Source organism: Mytilus edulis, chromosome 6 (assembly GCF_963676685.1).
Source record: "Mytilus edulis chromosome 6, xbMytEdul2.2, whole genome shotgun sequence".
NCBI lineage: Eukaryota > Metazoa > Mollusca > Bivalvia > Mytilida > Mytilidae > Mytilus > Mytilus edulis.
In genome coordinates this window covers 39,060,379-39,079,655 of record NC_092349.1, presented here as the reverse complement: position 1 = coordinate 39,079,655, position 19,277 = coordinate 39,060,379, and the positions used below count along the sequence as shown (strand labels likewise).

Sequence of the window (19,277 nt, the reverse complement as noted above, 5' to 3'; positions counted from 1 at the left end):
CGTTCATTGTTGATCGTACATTTGTTTTCAACATACGCAAAAAATAATGAGACTTTCCAATACTGTTTTGGCGTGTTTGCAGTGTGATTGGCTCTGGTAGTCTGTCGACCACATCGCCTCGGCATATTTTCAACGGTATCGAAGGGTTCTGATAATTCTAATGCCGATTGGTACATCTCATTCCAAACTGATAAACCGTACACTGTAAAATGTGCTCCAAAAACTACATGTCTTAGATTGAGTATTACAAATTCTTTTAAAAGATACAAGTTACTGTCCGATTTTGTCACTTTTATTTTGAAACCAAATGCCGTTATTTAATGATACTTCATCAATTAAAAAAGTTACAACATAGATGTTGCCTTTAAAATTCAATCTATAAATTTTTATTTTGCCATTTTTTTTTTTGCATGCCGAATCGATGTGCACGCAACTGCGTGTTAGCGTAGGGTCCGTAGAAATACCGCAAAGGACCTCCTTAGTGCACTAAGAACAAAAATGTGCACTAAGGACCTGATGGAATGATACAACGGCCACAAAGGACATGGCATATAGAAATATACTTTGAAAATGGTCTTCATCTTCAAATGATCAAATAAAGATGAATTGTAAAAAAAGGCATTGACATCAGTAATAAAAGTATTTTTCATAGTACACAGTTATGATTATTCTCTTTTTGAAAAATAAAAAAAAAACGGTATGTTATTTCATAAAATAGTATTTACCTCTTGAAGTCTTTCTATTACACGTTTGTAATCGGGTTTTGAAGAACCCCACGGACGCCACATTTTTTATTCTCAGATATCTTTCAAGGTATAATACTAGATGTAAACTCTTGTGTTGTAAATAAGAAATGAAATCTCAGAAGCATTTTTTTTTCTCAATTTGTATCTCAAAATTGGCTTCTTTAAAAAAAAAACAAAAGAGGTTTATTTAACAATTTCCTTTAAAACAAAATAAAACAAAGGCAAAGTAAACACAAAATTAAATTTTTAATTTTTCTTTCATCATTTGAAATTATACCACGCCAGAGACACCGTTAGGTTTATTCAAAAACTACCATTAACTAATCAATTAGTAACGATCAAAAGATAATTGTTTATTCGATAAGGTTGATTGGACATGATGATTGGGAACTTGCAATAAGCCGTTGGTCACGTGTCGAATGGCACGCGCTGATTAAAGATCATTGAAAAGTCATTTAACTTCAAAACTACAAAAGCTATTAATACCAAACTTTAAAATTATGAGTTATATACTTATATCTTCTTATATCCATGTTCTTTGTGGTCCTAGCGTATTGTTTTAGTGTCCTTAGTGCAAAAACTTTCTCCTTAGTGCACTAAGAAGTCCTTTGCGGTATTTCTACGCACCGTAGAAATACCGCAAAGGACCTCCTTAGTGCACTAAGAACAAAAATGTGCACTAAGGACCTGATGGAATGATACAACGGCCACAAAGGACATGGCATATAGAAATATACTTTGAAAAACTTCATAATTTCAAATTTCATAATCATAACTTTTGTAATTAGAAAGTTATTTAATGTTTTATCGACACGCGCCTCAATCAGTTGATTGTCACCTGTGTAATCGATAGAAATTCATGTTCACTCAACCTTGACCCGTTTATAATCAACTTATAAACCGATTAAACATGTATACGGTATTTGGTGTTCTGTGTTTGTTGTTACTGTCGTGTTTATTTTGTATTTCTGTCTGTTTTATTTTTCACTTCTATGTAATAGCGTATTTTCTACTTTTATTATTTGATTTTTGATTTTAATTTTTTTTTGCTTGTTTTTAAAGTTGATTTTTTGTTGATATCTAGTAAATTTATATATACGGATGTACGGTGACCTAATATATGAAAGAATAGTTTCTTTCAACACATAGTACCAAGTATTGTTTTGTTAAGATAAGATGAATAAAAGCTTTTTGTGATTATCAAAATACGTTTTATAATTACATTTTTAATGTAGATATATTTTTACGCAAAATAAAAGTTAAAGTTTTTACGGAATACTAATAAATACGTTATTAAATATGATAAAAGATATAAATGAATTTAGTATGAAAACAAAAGTGAATGGTCACAAAACTTTGTGATATTCGTGCTGCAATTTTAGTACATAAACTAGTTTTGTCCTTAGGTCCACTCGATTTTATTACATGTATCGAATGAGGATAAGGTAAAAAAGAAGTAAACTTTTCCCCATATTCTAATTATTTAAAATATGTTGCTTATGATGATAGTATTGTTTAGGCTTCAAAAAAGGCAGCACGAAATAATTTAATATAATACAATTCAATCTTTAACAAACATTAAACAATATTTTTTTTTATTAATTTTATCTAATGATAGTTTAATATTGTATTAGTATTTTAAGTATTGAGTATAGGGTGTGTCTAAACACTGCTAAGGAGTCCTTAGTGCACTCTTTCTCTGTCAGAATTATATCTTTAGCTCTAAATTTACACATACTGAAAAAAAATTCGTGAATACTGTACTTAAAACTGTGGAACATTTTTAAAACATTTGTCTCTTTTATATATTTGAAAATGAAACTTAATCTGACTTAAAATCGGGAAATGATTTTTTTTAACTTCTTTTACTTTTAGAAGAATAATAAAATGTCGAAATATACAAACAAATAAGTACCGTATGAAGCCTTTGTAAACAAATATCAAGCTGGTTGAAAACTAGTGGTTTGGATAAACCCCAAGAACGACACATAATTTTCTCTCTCTCAATTCCATCGTATTGTTTTAGTGAAACCATTTGTATATATACACGCATCTTTGTCGAAATTAAAATAAAAAGAAAACACTTATCAATATATATATTTATTTTGTCTTCATATCTCTTACATAACAAGCTGACCACACTCTAACTTATTAGTCATTTAGTAGGCGCACATCAAAGTCGTGCACCTGTGACAAATAACTTTGTCGGGAAAGAAGTAAAACAAAAACAAAATTATTTGTTCTGTAATCATTTTTCATAAGAACAACACATTTAGTTATAAATATTAAGCATACATTTTTTAGATACAATTGTTTATTACCTAAAATAAAAAGATTATGATTGTTTAATGAATTGTTTTGTCATTTGGCACGTGTCAAACGGTTCATTGATTTTCGGCATATCAAAGAAAAACGGGCACGTGCCTAAATAATGTTGAATATCTTGTTTATTTATGATTATTTTTCTATAAAATTTGAAATTTATGCATGAAATATCAATCTCTAACATAATATGTAAAAATAATACACACAACAGCACTCCTTCTAGTCCTTAGTGGCATTGTATAGTCCTTAGTGCACTAAGGAGTCCTTAGCAGTGTTTAGACGTACCGTTGAGTATATGCCATATTTGTTGTTTTTATTACGTTTTAGGACGATGTAACCTTTAGGACTATCTTAAGACACCTAATTGTATATCCTAACTTTAGGACCAAATTTAGGACATATCTTATTTTAGGAGACTTTCGTTAACCCGACTTAGGACTAAGACGTGTCCTAAGACCATCCTAAGACATGTCTTAGTCCTAAGACAGCTTCGTTGACACGGCCCCTGATGAATTGGGCCGTTAGTTTTCTCAATTAAATTATTTCTTAAAGTATATATGACCTATTCATTTCTTACATGTACTTTATTTAATTTTTAGCGGATACGATTCTATTATAGTACTTTGTATTTGATGCTGAAAATATTTAAAAGCATATAAATATAAGCGAAGTAAAACAACCGTTATGTATATGAACATTATATGTATTTTATATATTATTTCAAATACAAGCAGACATACCATTTGTGACACCAATTTAATTTATTTCTAAATCTTAAAATCATATATCACCACAGTTGTCCAGTTCTCTAGTGTCTCTTATTATAATGACAGAACGGGCTGTGGAGTTATATGATTATCGGCGATATGAATTTCATATATATAAATTTTGAAATATTCTAATTATCTTGTCAACTCTTGTCAACTCCATATTTTACAATGAAAAACAAAATGTATCGAAAACATGACAGTTTTTTTCTTACTTTTTTTAAGGCAATTTTGATGGAATTGACAAGTACTTTTATCAATAAATAAATAAGCTGAAGGCGAGTTCAAGATAATTGTCTTGAAACAACAAAATCTTTCCAAGAAGGGTCCCTTATACTCAATTCTTGTAATACTCCTGTATGAGCGTTAAGATCCGTGCAATGGGAAAGCCGTCAGCACCTGACCGTCGGGTGTTAACCCCGTCATGCCAAGCCTACTTGCAAAGATACAAGCAAACCCGTCCTTCATTTAGTACTTGTATAATTGTACCCTGAAGAGTCGGTTTGATAGTACCCTTCCCGTGGATCTAGCATAACTCCGCTCAAGGCAGGGTATGGCGAATTGAGTTTATAAATATATAAAGCGTGTGTATGTTCTTGAAAAGATTTTGTTCGCCACCAGCTTATCAAAGTGCACATTTGTGCAAAGTTTTTACTTATAGTATTGTTAATAATGGTGTCACAATCGTCTGATTAAAAATGAATTGCTCCCGTAAATTTTGTTTTATTAAAATACATTTTGGAAGTTAACGTTTTTTTGTATTCTTGAAATATACATTTTACACGTGCAATAGCTATTCAACTAATATTAATATAAAAAAGAAGATGTGGTATGATTGCCATATATTTTTTACAGTATTTTTTAAATGCATTAGTGTTATATTTATAACATTAAATTTTCTAATCATACAAAATATTTTACCTTTGGTATTTAAATGCATTAGTATTATATTTATAGCATTAAATTTTATAATCATACAAAATACGCATATAGAGGAGAATAACAATTAATTCATAATCTTGCTGTACTATACAACGAATTTTATATATTGAACCAAAAGTTAACTTGAAAATGAACTTCAACAACATTGTGAATATATTGGTTTCTCAAATGTCTATTACATTGTAAAAGAAAATGGTCTTCATCTTCAAATGATCAAATAAAGATGAATTGTAAAAAAAGGCATTGACATCAGTAATAAAAGTATTTTTCATAGTACACAGTTATGATTATTCTCTTTTTGAAAAATAAAAAAAAAACGGTATGTTATTTCATAAAATAGTATTTACCTCTTGAAGTCTTTCTATTACACGTTTGTAATCGGGTTTTGAAGAACCCCACGGACGCCACATTTTTTATTCTCAGATATCTTTCAAGGTATAATACTAGATGTAAACTCTTGTGTTGTAAATAAGAAATGAAATCTCAGAAGCATTTTTTTTTCTCAATTTGTATCTCAAAATTGGCTTCTTTAAAAAAAAAACAAAAGAGGTTTATTTAACAATTTCCTTTAAAACAAAATAAAACAAAGGCAAAGTAAACACAAAATTAAATTTTTAATTTTTCTTTCATCATTTGAAATTATACCACGCCAGAGACACCGTTAGGTTTATTCAAAAACTACCATTAACTAATCAATTAGTAACGATCAAAAGATAATTGTTTATTCGATAAGGTTGATTGGACATGATGATTGGGAACTTGCAATAAGCCGTTGGTCACGTGTCGAATGGCACGCGCTGATTAAAGATCATTGAAAAGTCATTTAACTTCAAAACTACAAAAGCTATTAATACCAAACTTTAAAATTATGAGTTATATTCTTATATCTTCTTATATCCATGTTCTTTGTGGTCCTAGCGTATTGTTTTAGTGTCCTTAGTGCAAAAACTTTCTCCTTAGTGCACTAAGAAGTCCTTTGCGGTATTTCTACGCACCGGTTTATTTATGATTATTTTTCTATAAAATTTGAAATTTATGCATGAAATATCAATCTCTAACATAATATGTAAAAATAATACACACAACAGCACTCCTTCTAGTCCTTAGTGGCATTGTATAGTCCTTAGTGCACTAAGGAGTCCTTAGCAGTGTTTAGACGTACCGTTGAGTATATGCCATATTTGTTGTTTTTATTACGTTTTAGGACGATGTAACCTTTAGGACTATCTTAAGACACCTAATTGTATATCCTAACTTTAGGACCAAATTTAGGACATATCTTATTTTAGGAGACTTTCGTTAACCCGACTTAGGACTAAGACGTGTCCTAAGACCATCCTAAGACATGTCTTAGTCCTAAGACAGCTTCGTTGACACGGCCCCTGATGAATTGGGCCGTTAGTTTTCTCAATTAAATTATTTCTTAAAGTATATATGACCTATTCATTTCTTACATGTACTTTATTTAATTTTTAGCGGATACGATTCTATTATAGTACTTTGTATTTGATGCTGAAAATATTTAAAAGCATATAAATATAAGCGAAGTAAAACAACCGTTATGTATATGAACATTATATGTATTTTATATATTATTTCAAATACAAGCAGACATACCATTTGTGACACCAATTTAATTTATTTCTAAATCTTAAAATCATATATCACCACAGTTGTCCAGTTCTCTAGTGTCTCTTATTATAATGACAGAACGGGCTGTGGAGTTATATGATTATCGGCGATATGAATTTCATATATATAAATTTTGAAATATTCTAATTATCTTGTCAACTCTTGTCAACTCCATATTTTACAATGAAAAACAAAATGTATCGAAAACATGACAGTTTTTTTCTTACTTTTTTTAAGGCAATTTTGATGGAATTGACAAGTACTTTTATCAATAAATAAATAAGCTGAAGGCGAGTTCAAGATAATTGTCTTGAAACAACAAAATCTTTCCAAGAAGGGTCCCTTATACTCAATTCTTGTAATACTCCTGTATGAGCGTTAAGATCCGTGCAATGGGAAAGCCGTCAGCACCTGACCGTCGGGTGTTAACCCCGTCATGCCAAGCCTACTTGCAAAGATACAAGCAAACCCGTCCTTCATTTAGTACTTGTATAATTGTACCCTGAAGAGTCGGTTTGATAGTACCCTTCCCGTGGATCTAGCATAACTCCGCTCAAGGCAGGGTATGGCGAATTGAGTTTATAAATATATAAAGCGTGTGTATGTTCTTGAAAAGATTTTGTTCGCCACCAGCTTATCAAAGTGCACATTTGTGCAAAGTTTTTACTTATAGTATTGTTAATAATGGTGTCACAATCGTCTGATTAAAAATGAATTGCTCCCGTAAATTTTGTTTTATTAAAATACATTTTGGAAGTTAACGTTTTTTTTGTATTCTTGAAATATACATTTTACACGTGCAATAGCTATTCAACTAATATTAATATAAAAAAGAAGATGTGGTATGATTGCCATATATTTTTTACAGTATTTTTTAAATGCATTAGTGTTATATTTATAACATTAAATTTTCTAATCATACAAAATATTTTACCTTTGGTATTTAAATGCATTAGTATTATATTTATAGCATTAAATTTTATAATCATACAAAATACGCATATAGAGGAGAATAACAATTAATTCATAATCTTGCTGTACTATACAACGAATTTTATATATTGAACCAAAAGTTAACTTGAAAATGAACTTCAACAACATTGTGAATATATTGGTTTCTCAAATGTCTATTACATTGTAAAAGAAAATGGTCTTCATCTTCAAATGATCAAATAAAGATGAATTGTAAAAAAAGGCATTGACATCAGTAATAAAAGTATTTTTCATAGTACACAGTTATGATTATTCTCTTTTTGAAAAATAAAAAAAAAAACGGTATGTTATTTCATAAAATAGTATTTACCTCTTGAAGTCTTTCTATTACACGTTTGTAATCGGGTTTTGAAGAACCCCACGGACGCCACATTTTTTATTCTCAGATATCTTTCAAGGTATAATACTAGATGTAAACTCTTGTGTTGTAAATAAGAAATGAAATCTCAGAAGCATTTTTTTTTCTCAATTTGTATCTCAAAATTGGCTTCTTTAAAAAAAAAACAAAAGAGGTTTATTTAACAATTTCCTTTAAAACAAAATAAAACAAAGGCAAAGTAAACACAAAATTAAATTTTTAATTTTTCTTTCATCATTTGAAATTATACCACGCCAGAGACACCGTTAGGTTTATTCAAAAACTACCATTAACTAATCAATTAGTAACGATCAAAAGATAATTGTTTATTCGATAAGGTTGATTGGACATGATGATTGGGAACTTGCAATAAGCCGTTGGTCACGTGTCGAATGGCACGCGCTGATTAAAGATCATTGAAAAGTCATTTAACTTCAAAACTACAAAAGCTATTAATACCAAACTTTAAAATTATGAGTTATATACTTATATCTTCTTATATCCATGTTCTTTGTGGTCCTAGCGTATTGTTTTAGTGTCCTTAGTGCAAAAACTTTCTCCTTAGTGCACTAAGAAGTCCTTTGCGGTATTTCTACGCACCGTAGAAATACCGCAAAGGACCTCCTTAGTGCACTAAGAACAAAAATGTGCACTAAGGACCTGATGGAATGATACAACGGCCACAAAGGACATGGCATATAGAAATATACTTTGAAAAACTTCATAATTTCAAATTTCATAATCATAACTTTTGTAATTAGAAAGTTATTTAATGTTTTATCGACACGCGCCTCAATCAGTTGATTGTCACCTGTGTAATCGATAGAAATTCATGTTCACTCAACCTTGACCCGTTTATAATCAACTTATAAACCGATTAAACATGTATACGGTATTTGGTGTTCTGTGTTTGTTGTTACTGTCGTGTTTATTTTGTATTTCTGTCTGTTTTATTTTTCACTTCTATGTAATAGCGTATTTTCTACTTTTATTATTTGATTTTTGATTTTAATTTTTTTTTGCTTGTTTTTAAAGTTGATTTTTTGTTGATATCTAGTAAATTTATATATACGGATGTACGGTGACCTAATATATGAAAGAATAGTTTCTTTCAACACATAGTACCAAGTATTGTTTTGTTAAGATAAGATGAATAAAAGCTTTTTGTGATTATCAAAATACGTTTTATAATTACATTTTTAATGTAGATATATTTTTACGCAAAATAAAAGTTAAAGTTTTTACGGAATACTAATAAATACGTTATTAAATATGATAAAAGATATAAATGAATTTAGTATGAAAACAAAAGTGAATGGTCACAAAACTTTGTGATATTCGTGCTGCAATTTTAGTACATAAACTAGTTTTGTCCTTAGGTCCACTCGATTTTATTACATGTATCGAATGAGGATAAGGTAAAAAAGAAGTAAACTTTTCCCCATATTCTAATTATTTAAAATATGTTGCTTATGATGATAGTATTGTTTAGGCTTCAAAAAAGGCAGCACGAAATAATTTAATATAATACAATTCAATCTTTAACAAACATTAAACAATATTTTTTTTTATTAATTTTATCTAATGATAGTTTAATATTGTATTAGTATTTTAAGTATTGAGTATAGGGTGTGTCTAAACACTGCTAAGGAGTCCTTAGTGCACTCTTTCTCTGTCAGAATTATATCTTTAGCTCTAAATTTACACATACTGAAAAAAAATTCGTGAATACTGTACTTAAAACTGTGGAACATTTTTAAAACATTTGTCTCTTTTATATATTTGAAAATGAAACTTAATCTGACTTAAAATCGGGAAATGATTTTTTTTTAACTTCTTTTACTTTTAGAAGAATAATAAAATGTCGAAATATACAAACAAATAAGTACCGTATGAAGCCTTTGTAAACAAATATCAAGCTGGTTGAAAACTAGTGGTTTGGATAAACCCCAAGAACGACACATAATTTTCTCTCTCTCAATTCCATCGTATTGTTTTAGTGAAACCATTTGTATATATACACGCATCTTTGTCGAAATTAAAATAAAAAGAAAACACTTATCAATATATATATTTATTTTGTCTTCATATCTCTTACATAACAAGCTGACCACACTCTAACTTATTAGTCATTTAGTAGGCGCACATCAAAGTCGTGCACCTGTGACAAATAACTTTGTCGGGAAAGAAGTAAAACAAAAACAAAATTATTTGTTCTGTAATCATTTTTCATAAGAACAACACATTTAGTTATAAATATTAAGCATACATTTTTTAGATACAATTGTTTATTACCTAAAATAAAAAGATTATGATTGTTTAATGAATTGTTTTGTCATTTGGCACGTGTCAAACGGTTCATTGATTTTCGGCATATCAAAGAAAAACGGGCACGTGCCTAAATAATGTTGAATATCTTGTTTATTTATGATTATTTTTCTATAAAATTTGAAATTTATGCATGAAATATCAATCTCTAACATAATATGTAAAAATAATACACACAACAGCACTCCTTCTAGTCCTTAGTGGCATTGTATAGTCCTTAGTGCACTAAGGAGTCCTTAGCAGTGTTTAGACGTACCGTTGAGTATATGCCATATTTGTTGTTTTTATTACGTTTTAGGACGATGTAACCTTTAGGACTATCTTAAGACACCTAATTGTATATCCTAACTTTAGGACCAAATTTAGGACATATCTTATTTTAGGAGACTTTCGTTAACCCGACTTAGGACTAAGACGTGTCCTAAGACCATCCTAAGACATGTCTTAGTCCTAAGACAGCTTCGTTGACACGGCCCCTGATGAATTGGGCCGTTAGTTTTCTCAATTAAATTATTTCTTAAAGTATATATGACCTATTCATTTCTTACATGTACTTTATTTAATTTTTAGCGGATACGATTCTATTATAGTACTTTGTATTTGATGCTGAAAATATTTAAAAGCATATAAATATAAGCGAAGTAAAACAACCGTTATGTATATGAACATTATATGTATTTTATATATTATTTCAAATACAAGCAGACATACCATTTGTGACACCAATTTAATTTATTTCTAAATCTTAAAATCATATATCACCACAGTTGTCCAGTTCTCTAGTGTCTCTTATTATAATGACAGAACGGGCTGTGGAGTTATATGATTATCGGCGATATGAATTTCATATATATAAATTTTGAAATATTCTAATTATCTTGTCAACTCTTGTCAACTCCATATTTTACAATGAAAAACAAAATGTATCGAAAACATGACAGTTTTTTTCTTACTTTTTTTAAGGCAATTTTGATGGAATTGACAAGTACTTTTATCAATAAATAAATAAGCTGAAGGCGAGTTCAAGATAATTGTCTTGAAACAACAAAATCTTTCCAAGAAGGGTCCCTTATACTCAATTCTTGTAATACTCCTGTATGAGCGTTAAGATCCGTGCAATGGGAAAGCCGTCAGCACCTGACCGTCGGGTGTTAACCCCGTCATGCCAAGCCTACTTGCAAAGATACAAGCAAACCCGTCCTTCATTTAGTACTTGTATAATTGTACCCTGAAGAGTCGGTTTGATAGTACCCTTCCCGTGGATCTAGCATAACTCCGCTCAAGGCAGGGTATGGCGAATTGAGTTTATAAATATATAAAGCGTGTGTATGTTCTTGAAAAGATTTTGTTCGCCACCAGCTTATCAAAGTGCACATTTGTGCAAAGTTTTTACTTATAGTATTGTTAATAATGGTGTCACAATCGTCTGATTAAAAATGAATTGCTCCCGTAAATTTTGTTTTATTAAAATACATTTTGGAAGTTAACGTTTTTTTGTATTCTTGAAATATACATTTTACACGTGCAATAGCTATTCAACTAATATTAATATAAAAAAGAAGATGTGGTATGATTGCCATATATTTTTTACAGTATTTTTTAAATGCATTAGTGTTATATTTATAACATTAAATTTTCTAATCATACAAAATATTTTACCTTTGGTATTTAAATGCATTAGTATTATATTTATAGCATTAAATTTTATAATCATACAAAATACGCATATAGAGGAGAATAACAATTAATTCATAATCTTGCTGTACTATACAACGAATTTTATATATTGAACCAAAAGTTAACTTGAAAATGAACTTCAACAACATTGTGAATATATTGGTTTCTCAAATGTCTATTACATTGTAAAAGAAAATGGTCTTCATCTTCAAATGATCAAATAAAGATGAATTGTAAAAAAAGGCATTGACATCAGTAATAAAAGTATTTTTCATAGTACACAGTTATGATTATTCTCTTTTTGAAAAATAAAAAAAAAACGGTATGTTATTTCATAAAATAGTATTTACCTCTTGAAGTCTTTCTATTACACGTTTGTAATCGGGTTTTGAAGAACCCCACGGACGCCACATTTTTTATTCTCAGATATCTTTCAAGGTATAATACTAGATGTAAACTCTTGTGTTGTAAATAAGAAATGAAATCTCAGAAGCATTTTTTTTTCTCAATTTGTATCTCAAAATTGGCTTCTTTAAAAAAAAAACAAAAGAGGTTTATTTAACAATTTCCTTTAAAACAAAATAAAACAAAGGCAAAGTAAACACAAAATTAAATTTTTAATTTTTCTTTCATCATTTGAAATTATACCACGCCAGAGACACCGTTAGGTTTATTCAAAAACTACCATTAACTAATCAATTAGTAACGATCAAAAGATAATTGTTTATTCGATAAGGTTGATTGGACATGATGATTGGGAACTTGCAATAAGCCGTTGGTCACGTGTCGAATGGCACGCGCTGATTAAAGATCATTGAAAAGTCATTTAACTTCAAAACTACAAAAGCTATTAATACCAAACTTTAAAATTATGAGTTATATACTTATATCTTCTTATATCCATGTTCTTTGTGGTCCTAGCGTATTGTTTTAGTGTCCTTAGTGCAAAAACTTTCTCCTTAGTGCACTAAGAAGTCCTTTGCGGTATTTCTACGCACCGGTTAGCGTATAGGGAGCTACGCGCCTGCAAAATCTTGCAAATAAGGCTTCATACTGCCCTTATATGAACAATGGAAACAAAGTTTTGGTTATCCATAAACCATTAATCGTTTATCTCTCATAAAATCTGTCAAAGAAGCCATATACATTTAACAGCCGTAAGTTCTTTCCAAGTAGAACTATGGTGTACATCGTATTCATGACACATACCATGAGCAATATTCTTAGGATTTTCTACTGAACATCCACTATATCCAGTTCCACTGGTATCACCATAAACATAGTGTGACACGAAAAATTGGATACAAAATGTTAGAATTAACACATTTAAGATTTACCAGCCAGAGTATAAGCTGCTCTTAACTTTGAACTGAAAGTCCAATATTAAATTCGAAGAATAGGCTGATTTAACATCAATACTAATGATTCAATCATAATATAAGCCCCATTCCTATGACATATATACGACATGGATATAATCTGACCAACGGAAGCTACAGTTCTCCCATAAAATAACCTAAATATCCTGAAGATACTATAACTTGTTTTATGGTATCAAACAGTTATGACAGTCTCTCAACTGGTATGCTTAAGATAGCTTTGTTTGTATCAATGAAATAACCAAATATATCAATGTATAACTGGGAGACCAAATGGACACAACCACTTTGGTCAATAAGGTCTTGTTTAACTCATGTGGCAATATCTGTACACACGTTAATATCAGAATCTGTGCCAAATCCATAATCTATATACATAAAAATTTCTTTTCATTCACCTCAATTTAATAGTGGTCAAGTAACTTTAGTAAATATATAATAAGCAGAACTTTATCCAAAAAGGGGGAACGAGAATAAAAATATATGAACTTTCATCCAAGGATTTGTAGTCTCAACTATTATACCTTGTCATATGCCCAGTAAAGATAATCAGAATGCAGATCGTATATGCCTATATGGTGATAAGCTGAATGTAAAACTTAAAACAATAAAATTCTGTTAATTAGATTGCATAGCTACCAAGATATCTTCAAATTATACAAAGGTGTTTTCCATAGATGTAAATTGACATGACCTATATCTAAAATTAAAACTTTCATTGCCATTGTTTAGAACAGAGGTAGCAAGTGAATTATCATCAGTACATGACTAATAATGTCCTCTAAACAAAAAAATCTTAAATAGCTTCTAAAACAAAATTATCACTGTATGTTGTTTTGTAAACAAAACGGACAGCCGTGTAGTATAAAATGTATTTTATAAGCGTGTAAAATGGTATCGGTAATGAAATCATGACAACCAATGTTATACCAAAAATCAATATGTCGCTATAATCTATCTCTGACGATAATTTTAGACTGACCTTGTTCATATTCAAAATAGTCGTGTGTGAGAAAGTGTGCACTCGATTGACTACCAATAGAAATATTTAAATACTCATCTTATATAAATAAATCCGTATCTGGCCTATCGACTGCTTTCCGGTTGAATAGGCATCTATTCCTCAAATATTGGTTATCCATAACCATAGCAGGCTCCTTCCTGAAACTTAGACTGACTTCCGCTCGTGCTGGACATGTTGCAATAAAACGGGAAAAGGCATATACAACCGGGATGAGGTTCTCGAAAGGGCTTCTGTTGAAATTTTAATTGTTGTTTACTAGTGCTGAAAATTTCCTGTTGTGAAACACCATGCAGGAGTAATGTAATCAAGTAATGGAGAATTTGGGTCCATTGTCAAATTCAAGATAGTCAGTGTACCAAGAAAATTCGACTGCTCAGATTGACGATGTCGTGCTGAATGATTACATAGGCAATAAAATACCGCGAAAATAATTTTGAAGCGGGAAAACATTACGCCCTCTATGCTACATATGATGAAACACCCAGGAGAAATTAATTTCATTCTAATGCACTGCCCGTTTAAACGAATGAAATTATAATTACTCATAATTTTATCGAGCGCTAAAAAATGAAAAAAATTATTTAAATTGTATGTTTCATACCTGTGGTTGAACACGCTAAACATAAGAACTGCACGACAAAAACGATTGCTTTCCACATACTGTAAAATCCAGCACAACTGATTTACTGCTTAGGTAGCTATGTCAGGGGAAAAAATCCAAGTCCAATACCTATGTATTTTCTCTAAATAATGAATATACGATGACCTTAACCTGTCTAAAAACACTCAGCAATTTCATTGGTTAGCTATTTTAAATCAAGTATGAACCTTTTTAAATTCTGAAAAGATAGGCATTTTCCATTAAAAGTGTTTTATCAAAGAGAGATGACTCAGTATATTTTTGTTGCTCACATGGAAGGAAATGGCACTTTCCTTGTATAGTCTGTTTCTTGTAATTAGTTTCTGAAAACATATGAATATATAAAATCAACTATGAATGGAAGGTTACAATAGTGAATTGTTTTGTATATTATAAATAATCAAAGCGCTGTAAGCGCTGAAGGCAGTTAACCAAAAACCAAGGCAACCGTAATTATGAAAACTGTAGCAATGTTGCCTCAACATTAAACATTCATATATAGTACATTCATGTTTATCTAATGATTTATTTATTAAGGCAAATAATTTATATGTTATCAAGGTTTCAAAAGCAATGCATATATCAATGTATATTTCTATGATGAGTCTGCAGTGGTACAAGTTCCCAATGATTGCAGTTGCTTTACTTGGTAGTTTACTTAGTTTTATTTGACTGCAAGAAGTTCAAGTTGACTTAGTATGAACATGTAATAGTATGAATGGACTGGTTTCCTTGGAAAGAAAACTGAGTTTGTGTTCTATATTACAAAAGTTATGAGACACGAATCAGACAAATGTTCACTACAACAGGGATCAAAGGTGAGGTCTGACTGACCTGCCCATAGTAAATGTAAATGATTTGTTATTTTGTCCCATACATATGAATATATATAGTTTAGGGGTTGGGATCTCAACGGTTTTCAAGTTCTCAAACAGGTAGGGGTAGGCAGAGATTTAGGGGGCAGGGGGCCCGCCCCCCCCCCTTTTTGGGAAAAAAATTGGTTGCTTATAAAGGGAATCACTGAAGCGTGACTATAGCGGGCCCCCACTTATGAACATTTCTGGATCCGCCACTGGGGGTAGGGTGACCCTTGGGACTTCCCCTACATTTCATTTTATTTGTTTTATTGTCCCATACAGGAATATATATGGTTTAGGGGTGGGGATCTCATTGGTTTCCAAGTTCTCAAACAGGAGGGGTAGGGTGACCCCAGGGACTCCATCTATATTTCATTTAATTAGTTATATTGGCCGATACATGAATATATATTGTTTTGGTGTGGGGATCTTAACAGTTTCCAAGTTCTCAAACAGGAGGGTTGGGGTGACCACAGGGACTTCCCCTATATATTATTTGATTTGTTATATTGTCCCATACATGAGTATATATGGTTTAGGGGTAAGGATCTTGACCATTTCCAAGTTCTCAAACAGAAGGGTGAACAGTGACCTCAGGGACTCCCCCTATCTTTCATTTGAATTGTTATATTGTCCCATACATGAATATATGGTTAAAGGGTGGCGATCTCAACGGGTTTCAAATTCTCAAACAGGAGGGGGTGGGGTGACCCAAGGGACTCCCCTATATTTCATCTGATTTGTTATATTGTCCCATACATGAATATATATGGTTTAGGGGTGGGGATCTGGACCATTTTAAAATTCTAAAACAGGAAGGGTGGGGTGACCCCCAGCGACTCTTCCTATATTTCATTTGATTTTTCATATTGTCACAAACATGAATATATACGGTTAAGGGGTGTGGATTTCGACCGTTTCCAAGTTCGCAAACAGGAGGGGTGGGGTAACTCCAGGGACTCCCCCAATATTTCATTTTATTTATTATATTGTCCTATACTTGAATATATGCAGGGGCGGATTCAGGGGGGGGGGGGGGTGTTGCGAGCTTGCAACCCCCCCTTAAATTTACAAAGCATGGGTTGTTCTCAGCTAAATAAAGAATATTCCGATAATTTTACCTCAAATTTTTTTTAGCCTCGCTCTGCTCTGGGAACAGTATATCTAATATATAATATTAATATATATGTTCCTGCTCTGCTCGGCGAAAATTTAAGTTTGTGCCCCTCCTTACCTAAAATGCTGGATCTGCCCCTCATATGGTTTAGGGATGGGGAGCTCGACCGTTTCCAAGTTATCAAACAGGAAGGGGTAAAGTGGCCCAAAGAATGCCACCTATATATCATATGATTCACTTACATTTAGGTATATATAATACTGTTGTATTATTTGTGAAAATAAAGAAACTTTCAGCTACTTTAATTGACCCTTCAAAATTGAGAAAAACAAATAACCCTTCGAAATTGCAGCAATATGTTTACACTTTAAAAGCATCTCACATGCATTATCATCATTTATCACTGATAAAGAAAATTTAGACTGTGACCATGAACATGTATATTGTTAGATATACTGTTCCCAGCTGTCACGTTGTATTGGATATTTAAATTAAAATTTGTAAAAAAGTAATTTTGAGTTTCTGTATAAAATATTTTTCTGCTTTTTCTTTCTTTTACATATATCTTTTGGTTTGCAATTCTAGTGTTTATATTCATTTACCATGCATAGATTTATTTTTTCACCTGCTTTGATTTATTTTGTAAATGATCACCAAACCCGGATTTGTCCTTATCCGCTTCCGGAATCGGATCCGATATTGTAAAATTTTGTCTTCACGGTCGCCATTGTTGTGTTTACAATGTTGTTTTTGTCAATCAGATACGATTTTACTCGAATTTATACAATAGTTGTCTGCGAATTTCGGTATAAAGCTAGTGGTTGAACAAAATGAACATCGCTGTCATGAATAATAATGATAAAAATAAGTTTTTAGCTCGTTTAATTGGAGACTTTGGTGACTTGCATGGAAGGTTTGCAAAGTAATTTCTTATTTTCTTTCAAGTGGAAGGTGACTACGTCGGGCGTAGCTAGAAACCAACTATCCTAGTCGAAATTCCGCTTGCAAAAGTGGAAGGTCGCGGACCTCGGACCACCGCTAATTTGCACACCTGCCTCCAATTTGAAAAGCTACGAAAATTTCTTTTTCCAATTTGAAATTGCCGCCAACATCATGAACAGTTGAACTTATTATATAATAGACTACTGACGTAATTGTACTACGTATTGATGACAAACAATATCCCTACGACTTTTGCCATTTGGGAAATCTAAACTACTTGTCTTAAGAGATATTTATGCGATTAAATATTTCATACAATTGTTCTTTGACATCTTAGCTAAAAGCACAAGTCATAATGAATTACACAAGGATTCTTAATAAGCACTACTTCCTATGTGTAACTTCAAAACTTTTGGATAAATCGACGATCATTTAAGGTTTTTCTGGTCATATTTTTTGTAATCCAGAATAAAAAGTATTAAAAAAGTGTTCAATTAGTTATATATAACATAGTAGCGAGCTAGATAATAACAATGGCAAGTATTTCAGCATTTATTGGGTAGAACACAAATCTAGGGCGCTCGCATAATGCAGCTTAACTGCATAAAAAAAATAGAGATGTTTTATTATTTCACAATTACAAGAACTGAATTTTTATTATTTAATTTGGTTTGTGAGATTTAATATGTATTGAACAATGTTCAACCCTAATCTTGTGCAATTTTGCTTTTCATTGTAATTAAAATTATAATTTAGGAGTAAAGTTTGGTGAAACAAGTTTACTTAAAGTAAAATATGTCATAACATCCTTTTCTAATGAAAAGCATAAATGTAGAGAGTGAACTCTATTTTTAAATTAATTTATCTTATAAAAACATATTCTTTTGACCTACATTATTTTTATATTACCTCTGTAGTTTAAGATCATATTTTCTTCGTCTTTTATGGAATTTGTGCCCTTTTTTACTGTTCCAATATGCAATCAATAATGAATACAAAGCTAAAATGACAAACGAGTGTTTCTACTCTCTCTCTCTCTTTTTATAAGTAAAGAACCATTAATGCAAATTGTTACTTATGCGAAAATATTTCAATATCTTAAAGAAATGTTTTTACCGGTTGATATGTTGAGCATTTTAGTTTACATTGTACCATATGTTTTGGTGCCAGCTGAAGCCAGCCTCTGGGTGAATGATTTTCTTGCTGCATTGAAAACTCATTGGTGGCCTTGTGATGTTTTCTGATCTTTATTGTCTCTATGAAACATTCATTGTTTCCATTCTCAATTCTTTTTAAATTATTGAATTTTCGGGTTTTGCTTGAAACAGAATTGAACTTCTTTTAAAATAGTACTAGTTGTTCCAATAGGAACATATGTAATCGCATTGTTTAAAATAAAGAACATTTCATAAGTTACTTCTGTTTGGTCTTTGGTGAAGAGTTGACTCATTGGTAATCATGCACAAATCTCATTACTATACATATGAGCTACTATACAGGGTTTTTCTTCAGCGCTAACTCAATGTTTATCTTATAACAATATAAAACTT

The 19,277-nt window shown here is 31.1% G+C and overlaps 2 protein-coding genes across 3 annotated transcripts in view; both read right to left on the bottom strand.

The window, feature by feature from the left end:
• LOC139529089 (uncharacterized) overlaps positions 1 to 15,062 on the bottom strand; it is a 49,676-nt gene extending 34,614 nt beyond the window's left edge. For both annotated transcript variants that reach the window (XR_011665747.1, XM_071325347.1), the window contains exon 1: positions 14,773 to 15,062. Coding sequence is in view for 1 of the 2 variants with exons in the window: in XM_071325347.1 (XP_071181448.1) it covers positions 14,773 to 14,830 (58 nt within the window). In the remaining variant the exon portion in view is untranslated. The remainder of the gene's footprint in view (positions 1 to 14,772) is intronic.
• Positions 1 to 19,277, bottom strand: part of LOC139529087 (uncharacterized) — an 87,086-nt gene that overhangs the window by 42,460 nt on the left and 25,349 nt on the right. The window lies entirely within an intron of this gene.